The sequence below is a fragment of the Scardinius erythrophthalmus genome (assembly GCF_964197995.2).
Source record: "Scardinius erythrophthalmus genome assembly, chromosome: 3".
Taxonomy (NCBI): Eukaryota; Metazoa; Chordata; class Actinopteri; order Cypriniformes; family Leuciscidae; genus Scardinius; species Scardinius erythrophthalmus.
In genome coordinates, this window is record NC_138223.1 from 28,504,363 (window position 1) to 28,514,636 (window position 10,274).

The following is a 10,274-nucleotide window of genomic DNA, read 5'->3' on the forward strand; positions in this document are numbered from 1 at the left end:
TGTTCATATATAGGCTATTGACAACTTTGACTAAATTTGTTTACGACGCTGCCGTTGTTTATGCTCACTGGGAAACGCGAAGCTAACGTTATCTTGCTATCATTGCGTCCTTGTATGGGAGCTAACATATAGTTATAACCTCAGGTGGCAAAACGATTTTAAGATAGCCTAATGTTTCTCTTTTTCTGTATTCTGTTATGCAATATATAAAAGCATTTATCTAACTTGGCGACATTACACATTGAATAAAGTATCAGTAAAACTTAACTTTGTAGTGACTATTTTGACTTTCCTTTATGCCGGAAGGGAAGGGAAGGGAAGGGAAGGGAAGGGAAGGGAAGGGAAGGGAAGGGGAGGAGGGAGGAGACGGGATGAGGAGGAGGGAGGGTCTAGCCAGCCTCCATTTTGTTTGACAACAATTCGAATGTCAACAAGAAGTTACGACTCCCGACATCGCTTAGAGAACCTTTAATAGGCCTTTATCACAGTGCGCGTGACGTCACTTCCAACGGCGAGTAGTAGCGTAAACCGAGTTCCGGTCGAGTCTGTAGCAATGGCGGCGAGCACAGCGAGGAATTGTTGTTGCGTTCCTAAATGTTGTAATAGTTCTACTAAACAGCCGTATCTCAGTTTTCATTCTTTTCCAACTGATGAAAAAGTTAGGAAAATGTGGATTCATTCTATTCGGCGGGATGAAGGCAAAAGTTTTGCAGTTTTAAAAGGGAGTACGTACGTTTGCGGGCAACACTTCACAGAATCTGACTACTCGTCAACAGCCGATCGTAAACGCTTGAAACGTGGAGTTATACCGTCCAGGTTTGAATGGAACAACTGGGGGAGTGTTCGCCAAAAACGACCCAATGTACTGGATAAGATAACGTCAAAGCGCCAACATTGCAGTGAATCTGAGGTCAGTGATGAACAGCCTGTTGTCTATTACGGACCCGTCCCACTCACAGACCATGACTACTCAACACCTCCGTGTCCAGATCTATTGGATGCTGCAGCAGAGAGAATTAGAGAGTTGGAGGCAGAAGTGAGAGCTTTGTCTGTCTCCCGCATTCAAATAAATCGATTTTGTCTCTCGGATGACGACTTCCGATTTTACACACGCTTTCCCTCAGAGAAGGTTTTCAGGATTTTCTGGGCATCAATAGAACCATCAGCATCGAACCTTGTGTACTGGTCTAAGGCACAGAGACATGGTCTAGAGACGGTTCCAGGACCAAGCCCTAACAGAAAGCTTCAGCTTATTGATGAGCTTTTCCTTTATTGCTGCCGCGTGTCTGCAGGTCTACGAGAGAAGGTCTTGGCAGATATTTTCAATGTGAGTACAACAACGGTCAGTCGAGTTATCATAACATGGGCAAATTTTCTGTACCTTGTTTTGGGGTCCTTGCCTATTTGGATGACCAAAGAGCAAGTCAGAGCAACCATGCCAGCAAAATTTAAGGAGCACTTCCCAGATGTCCGTGTTATTTTGGACTGTACTGAGATCAGATGTGAAAACCCCTCAGCACTTACACTACAGTCGGAGATGTTTTCACATTACAAAAACTACCCTACTTTCAAAGGCTTGGTTGGTGTTGCTCCATGTGGGGCCATAACCTTTGTTTCACAGCTGTTCACTGGATCCATCTCAGACAGGGAGATAACAAAACAGTCTGGACTTCTGGACCTGCTCGAGCCTGGAGACTGTTGTATGGCAGATAAAGGCTTTACCATAGAGCGACTGCTTGAGAATGTGGGAGCCAGGCTTGTTATCCCTCCATTCAAAAGAGCAGCCCAATTTACAAAAGAGGAGACGAAACGTACACAATCAATAGCCCGTCTAAGGATCGTGGTGGAAAGAGTCATTCGGCGAATCAAAGAAAACCACATCTGGGACTCTACCATTCCTCTCACCCTGACAGGCACAGTGAACCAAATATGGGCAAACTGCTGTTTAATGGCTAATTACCAAGGCCCACTTGATGCAAATGATGATGTTGTATAGAATGTTTATACAGAAAAGAAACATGATTTAATTTGCCATCAATCAAATGTCTGTTTTATAGTTTAATTTGTACAAAAATATTGAATTGTGAAAACTGCTGTTTAATGGCTAATTTTTAAAGGCCCACTTGATGTAAATGATGTTGTATAGAACGTTTATACAGAAAAGAAACATGATTTAATTTGCCACCAATCAAATGTCTGTTTTATAGTTTAATTTGTAAAAAAATATTGAATTGTGAAAACTTGCATTTAATGTTGCAATATGTTTTTAGTAAATGAGCTTAAAAATTGGAATTAATTGTTTTTTATTGCACCACTTTTTTTTTTACATATATATTGACTGCATTGTGACAATTAAAAAGTTGTTACATTTTCTCAGTTGTTACTATTTCTCATTTATTCATTAACAATTTACAGTGAACTTAGTTATGAATAGGCACTATTAAACATTTAAGACAAACAGATGCTCAACCAAAATAGATATTTGAAGAACCTTTAAGAGTAGCTTACCCGAAAATGACAATTATGCCATAATTTGTGGCATAAATATCATTTTTGGGTAAACTGTTCATGTAACAGTAAACAAATCAACATCAGCACTATTTTAAGCACATCAGCACTCTTAAGAGTTAATAAATAATATATATATATATAAATATATAGATAAATAAGATATAAAATCTCTATATATGATCTATATTCTTATATCATGTATATATATGTATATTGTGCATCATGTACATCTAGGATGGCACGAGGGTGAGTAAATTATTGCATTTCATTTTTGGGTGACCTTGACCTTTAACAATAAACAATCATCACCAGTATTAGTTTAACAACTCCTAGAGTTAAAATACACATTCATGTATGTATAAAAGAAAAAAATGTCTACTTTGTCCCTCATTAAGACAATTAAACTCTCATCTCTCCAGATGCGCTGAATGGTTATGTCTGTTTTGGTATTTGTTATAAAGTCACACCAACTCAGTCCTGTTACTGCAAGCTGTCCCTGAACTTGCCAGTAGTATTTGTGGCTTTCCTTTAACTTAGCTTGACCGTTGACAACTTTTATGTGTGTCACCTGAGAAATGTCATCAACGTCAGGACATTTTACCTCTGCAAGTCCAAAGGGAGGGTTCTCAGTAGGGTCGTAGACTCTGCCATCAGGGCTTGTGCCAAGGTGTGGCGCATCAGGATGTATAACAAACCCACACTGTAAAACATTGACATTCATCATACTAGAGTACTGAAATAGCACTTCAGGCTCAAGATCAAGTCCACGCTTCATTGCAGGAGTCTGACGAACCCCTCTGATGATTCGGGCAGCTAGTGCCTGGCTAGTCGACTCTCCTCTGACATGACACACCTCACGGAATCTACTGGATGTAATGCGTGGTGTACGCATTTGGTTCCATAGAGCAGACTGTGACTGGTCCCGTGTGTCTTTTTCAATTATTGTGCTTAGTTCTTGAGTGACTGCCAAGCTTTCTAAGAACAACATATCATGGAAATTCGGGACAAATTTAAATCTTCCTTCAAAAGTATACCCATCCAGAGGAAGCGTAGGGAAAGCAGGGGCTTCTGCATGTTTGACAGCATCCCTTGATGACTCAGCAGGGCACTGATAGGACAGCAAAGAACCTTTGGGTACCAGGCCAAACTTAGACTCCACCAGATTCATCTCCGACAAGCCATGCAGAACCTTGCAGATCAGTGGCTGAGGCCTGACACTTCTTAAAGACTCCACAGAAGAGAGCAGCAAATTATTGGGAAGGGGACCTAAAAGCAAAGCAAAAAAAAAAAAAAAAAAAAGAGAATAGAATAGAATAGAAATAATACTTTTAAAAGTCCTTTAATTTGTACATCTTTTTGCTAGACATAAAATAATGTAAATGTAATCACCTGTGTAGGCCCTGTAAAGAGTGGACTTAATACCACTTCTGCTAGAGGTTTTTGGCTTCCTCACAAGCAATCGATCCACTGCTTCAGGATGGATTCCCTGTTAAAAAAATAAAAATTATGTTATTATTGAGAGCATGTTTATAAACTTTGAAAGCTTAATTTTTCTAAATAAAATAAGAGTTTGCAGCAGTGGACAGCTAGAAAGTCAAAACTTGTTTTTTTCATGTCCTTGGAGCAATGAAAACACATAGGACAAAAATACTGTCTGAGATTGTCATAATTAATGCATAAAATAGTTAATAGCTGTTTACTATACCTGAGTCCTGGGCCTGTGCCAAGTCTGTAGAGTGCTTGTGCTGGGTATAGTGGGTGGTACCGTCTTAAGTTTCATCATGCTGTAGTGTGCACTCTGAAACAGCAAGCCAACCAAATGGTTGCATAGCTCTTTCCCAGCCACACAGGAACAGCAAAAAGTACTGATGACAGGAGGATTCTCGTCGACTTTAAATGAAATCTAAATAAATAAAACATTATATACGGTTTAAAATTAGAATACAAATGAAACATTAACATAAATTGACTGCAACAGCAGTCTAACAATTTTCATTTGAACACTTTTTCAAACAAACTGCAACTGCAGTTTAACCCGCTACAACCGTAGCAACTATAAACACAATCAAATTTGTGTCCTCGAACTGGACCTAACTAAAGTTCTGAAACCTGAACAGGTAACCTGAAGAGAGTGTGGCTCTTCGTTTTTCCTCATGGACCGGTAACACTGTGCCCTGATAATCACCTCACTATCTACAACATCAGATACTGTATTGCACAAAAACAGCATTATAATCACACTACCATATCACAGCAAAATAAAAATCGTTTTTTACTTGAAAATTGTATCGGTTTGCGTATTTGTAAGACAATCATGGTTTAGCCAGCTAGGTAGCATGTTAGCCATTTCGAGAGAATAAACAAACGTTAAAATGAAACTTACCTTCATAATTGAAGATGTAGTTTTCAAAGAAGAATTTATATCCCTTCTCAAATTTGGACACTTTCGTTTGTGAAAGATTTTCCACAATCGTGTAAACGTTGGTGATTTGGGGAAGATCCCGCAGTGATATTGAAAACCTTCGCGCCGCCGCCATTGCTACAGACTCGACCGGAACTCGGTTTACGCTACTACTCGCCGTTGGAAGTGACGTCACGCGCACTGTGATAAAGGCCTATAGGTAATTTTCATTGCCATTAAAGTGAAATAACTGAACATAAACAAACGAGCTTGATAAAAATGATCATTTTAGAAGAAAATTTCAGATGGCATATATATGGGAGAGCGGGGCACAACCTAACGTGGGGAAATACTTCCACACATGGTAGCATGAAGAAACGTAGGGTATTTACTAGTTGCCATATCAACACAGAGAAAAAAATTGCGCCAAAATTCAGAAATCTTTGGAAGATATCACTAAACATTTATTTAACCATAGTAAAATTTCTTACTTATGTTCATTTTTCTTCTCTATTTTTGGTGTTTATTTTAAATTAGACAAATCAGATATTTTAAACTCCAGTATGTTATTTAACAGTTGATATGGTTCGTTAATGCTTTGAATAAAGACTGAGGGGCTGTTTACACCTGGCCACTTCATGCGTTTTCTCAGATCGGATAGCTATCCGATCGTGAAAAGACCAGGTGTAAATGCCCTCAGAAACGCAATTGAGACGGATTTGAATCTGATCGCTCAAACCACTTCAGGAGGTGGTCTGGGCCGCATTCCAGACGAAACTAGACAAGTGTAAATGCATCTGGTTGTTGAAACCACATATGTAAATTGTAGCCTAATTATTAATTATTGTTATGTTTTGAACTAAGTTGTGTAGCTGTGTTTTGCGGTATGCTCGTTGTCAAACTCAAAAATTATTTTATTTTTAATTATTCAAAAATGCCATTATTTTATATGAAAAAGTAAATAATTGTATTTTATTGAGAAAATATTTTAGTTTGTCTTGTATATTCTTTTTATTAGATCAGATAACATTTAATTTGTCATATGGTCATGTTACAATGTGCCCCTCACATTTTACAATGTAATCAAGAAAAACGTATACACTGTATTAATAAAACAAAACCACACAATTGTACTAGACATGTGTGAAATTAAATAAAAACCCTGAACCCTAAGTAGATTTACACAAACTGAGAAAGTCAAAAAGCATTAGGTTGTGCAACGCTCTCCCCATTTGCTTATCACACATAATTGGATCTTTTTTTTTTTTTTAGCAATGTGTGAGTCTGGATGTCTAGAACTTATGCTTACTGGTAAATGATGATTATAATTAAACACCTTTTAAAATGTTGTTATGCTGTAATTTGTTTCAAATCCTAATGAATCTAGGAATAAACTCTACAGAAATACATGAAAAAAGTTATCAGATTTTTGACAGATTTTTTTTTTTTTCAGTTATCAAAAGAGTTCTTTAATTGTTCTCCAAGAAGCCTCTGATTAATACCTTAAGTTTCTATACACCCTGAATCTTTTATTTCTCTGCATTGGACTCCTGAATGGACAACTGATCTGTTGAATTCATTTTTGGGGGTTCGAGGGTGAACCACATCTGCTGAATTCCGACAGATGTGGAGATGGCTGAGTTGGTCAAGGGCTTCTAAGTGGAGCTTCATGGGTCAAACTGTAACTGAAATGGTTCAGTTCATTTCTGGGCTCTTGCTGAGCAAAATAACATATTTTTGGCACTGTACCAAACTCTGGCAAGTGTTTGGGAGCTCTGCCTCATTGCTCATGATGTGCTGACACATCAGGTCAATTAAAAACAGAGTGTGATCTCTGCTGAAGACCTGATGAGAAGGCAGATTAGTGGCACTAAGGAACAGATGATTGGCAGCTATAAGGGAACCAGGCTGGTCAAATGGGGAGTGGGGCGGATGTAAATAAATAAATGTACCTATATTTCCATGTGAGACGAATATTGTGTGTTCACTTTGTCATGTTCTCATCATTATACTATTCTGGATCTCATTCAGATTGATATAATAATGCCTTTAGTAGCCTGGTCAACTAGGCTACTAAAGAAACCCCTAGAAAACTAAAAGAAAACTAGGACCCCTAGAAAACTAAAAGAAAATATATTAAAAAGAATCACTATGCTCATGTTCATATTTTAGTATACACCTACCTACTGTAGTTAGACCTTTTCCTACAAAACCCCATGGCAGTCTTGTTCATTTGTTGTTGGCCCACTCTGAATTGTTAACTAATAAAGAATAAAACTCAATCACTGCTTCTAACTGAAATTGAAAACCATTCATTTCTATCACTTATTTATGCATGGTATCAAACTAATAATTTTCCAAAAAGCAAACCTCAAAAAGATTACAGAGTGACATAGCTGATCCATAATAAATAAGAATGCTTATCTTTCAAACTCGTACAGTCCCCCTCAAATATACATTCAAAATGAACCTAACTTATTTTAATTAATTTATCTACTGATAGCCGATCCATAAATATATATGCATATAGGCCTAATGTATGTATGTATGTATGTATGTATGTATATATATATATATATATATATATATATATATATATATATATATATATATATATATATATATATATATATATATATATATATATATATATATATATATATATATATATATATATATATATAAATATATATAAATAAAAATATATATGAAGAGTTCAGATGCAAAAGCCTCTAAGTGCATTCTGAAATTTTCTTCTAGAATGATCATTTTTATAAAGCTTGTATATTTAAGTTAAGTAATTTCAGGTCATTTTCATTGCCATTTAAGTGAAATTATTGAACTTAAATATACAAGCTTGATAAAAATGATCATTCTAGAAGAAAATTTCAGAATGCAGCATCTGAACTCTTCATATATACATATACATATACATATATATATATATATATACATATACATTTTTTTTTCTTGCGTACATTGTTGTCAGTGTTGTCACCTGGTTTATGTTCATCAGTGTCTGTATTTAGTTCCCTCTGTTCAGTCAGTCTTTGTCTGTTCTTGTCTATGTAACGTCGTGTTTGGTGTTTGTTAACCTTCTGCCTGTATGTGCCTATCTGAGTGAATTAGTAAAATTTATTTATTGGAGCCATTGGCCTCTTTGTCTTCTTCAACCTACACCACACCGTGACAGAAGAACGGACCCATTTAAAATGAACGTGGAAGACTGGATCTCTCAGAACGGTCGCTCGCTGGAGGATTATGTGGATGTTTACCTCTACCTGTATCAGGATGTGAGCTGGGATGAGGAATCTCTCAAACAGCAGTTCTGGAGTGGGTTGGACGATCTACTCGCCCAGATGCTGCTGTTGGGAGATATTCACCTCTCTTTTGTCGAGTTCATAGACCACACCTTGTGGTTATGTGGATTGCCCCTCACTGTGGGAGTCGTCGAGAGTCCAGTGTCTCCTGTTCCTGTCCTCGTCCAGAGTCCGGATGAGAAGGACTTAATTTACTACCTTTTTTCAGAGCCTTCACCGCTGGTCCCGTCCAGTCCAGAGCCTTCGCCTCGCATCTTGCCCGCCGAGTCAGAGCATCACGTCAGTCCTGCTGAGCCTGCACTTCACGTCAGTCCTGCCGAGCCTGCGCATCATGTAATGCCTGCCAAGCCAGAGACTGTTCACGTCATGCCCGCTGAGCCAGAGACTGTTCAAGTCATACCCACCGAGCCAGAAGCTTCTCACCTGCTGGTCCCGTCCAGCCCAGAACTCCCTTCGCCGCTGGTTCCGTCCAGCCCAGAGACTATTTTGCCGCTGGTTCTGCCCATCCTTGAGCCTGTCACCATCCCAGAGCCTGAACCTTCGTCCCCTGAGATATTGACTGGTGTCTCACCCGAGCCCCTGATTTGGCCCAAGAAAATTCAGAGGGGTCATCTCCGCCACGGCCACCCGAAGGGTCATCTTCGCCATGGCCGCCTGCGCTGCGGTCCCGTCCTGGAGTCCCCTGTCCTAGTTCACCATCCTGTGGTACACTCCAGGACGCCCACCCTCCCTCCCTAGACTTACCATCTGCGGCGCAAGGTCGCGCCTACTGGGAGGGGGGAGTACTGTCAGTGTTGGGTTTCTGTTGAGTCCTGTCTGTCTTTATTAGTTCATTTGTGTCACCTGTGTTCTGTTTATCATTAGTTCATCATCATCACCTGTCTTGTCAATCACCTTCATCTGTGTCACCTGGTTTATGTTCATCAGTGTCTGTATTTAGTTCCCTCTGTTCAGTCAGTCTTTGTCCATTCTTGTCTATGTAACGTCGTGTTTGGTGTTTGTTAACCTTCTGCCTGTATGTGCCTATTTGAGTGAATTAGTAAAATGTATTGGAGCCATTGGTCTTTTTGTCTTCAACCTACACCACACCGTGACAGTTGTAGCCCAGGTGAGTTTGAATCCCTGCACAGAAAAGACTGACAGCATAATGCTCCCTGACAAAAATGCAAAATAATGCATATTAAATAAATGTCCTTTGCTTCCGTCCACAATCCAGCTGCAAATGCACAGAGAAGTTAAATAAAAATTCTGTATATAGCTTAACCAATTATTATCAGAGGTAACCAAGTCAATCGGTTTTCAGTATCAATTTAGTGCATCATCATGGAGCATTTTAGCTGCATGTAGTTAAGATCAAAGTGAGAAACTTTAATGTAGCCAAAATATTGACTAAAGGAGAGACTGAACAACAACCCGATCTCATTTGCTATAATGATGGAGAGTAGTTGGAATTGGGCTCTCCATTCATAGCCTAAATGTTTGTAATGGTGATAATCTGTACATTGATACAAAATTTTTCCTGTTTATTTATTTATTCTGGTTTCATTATCAAACATAATTATAAGCCGAAAAAAAAAAAACATCATCAGCATCTCTGAAAATTCCTTTATGAACTGGGTTCATTACACTTCCCTCTTGAGTATGTAGCGTATACAAGTTTGTTTCCTCATGGAATTAAAAAAATAAAAGATAATTGTGACTTTTTCTCTCACAATTCTGACTTATTTTTCTCGCAACTGTGTTTATATCTCCCAATTCTGACTTTCTCAGAACTGCGAGAGATAAACTCGCATTCGTGAATTGCGAGATAAAGTCACTATAGGCTACGTGCACGTGGCCGCCATTTTGGATTTCGGATCATCGAGTGTGCGGTTAGACACTTCCGGTTTCGCATTACGCCCGGTGCAGGGAGCCGGAGAAAGACGAAAATTATCTTTTATAGTTATTTATAGAATCAATTATCACTTAAAATACTACTAAGATCCATATTACTATCACACGATAGCCAATGGCAATTAAATGCACGGATGCATAGTCAGATT

General features: G+C 38.5%; 1 protein-coding gene across 1 annotated transcript; it reads right to left on the reverse strand.

The window, feature by feature from the left end:
• Nucleotides 1-543: 543 nt before the first annotated feature.
• On the reverse strand, nucleotides 544-5,071 carry LOC308688825 (uncharacterized protein). Its single transcript, XM_081362226.1, has 4 exons — nucleotides 4,895-5,071; nucleotides 4,217-4,414; nucleotides 3,901-3,997; nucleotides 544-3,777 (listed from the first exon to the last, which is right to left on the reverse strand). The coding sequence occupies exons 1-4, from the start codon at nucleotides 4,898-4,900 to the stop codon at nucleotides 2,831-2,833; spliced, it is 1,248 nt and encodes a 415-aa protein (XP_081218352.1). The 5' UTR covers nucleotides 4,901-5,071; the 3' UTR covers nucleotides 544-2,830.
• Nucleotides 5,072-10,274: the final 5,203 nt, after the last annotated feature.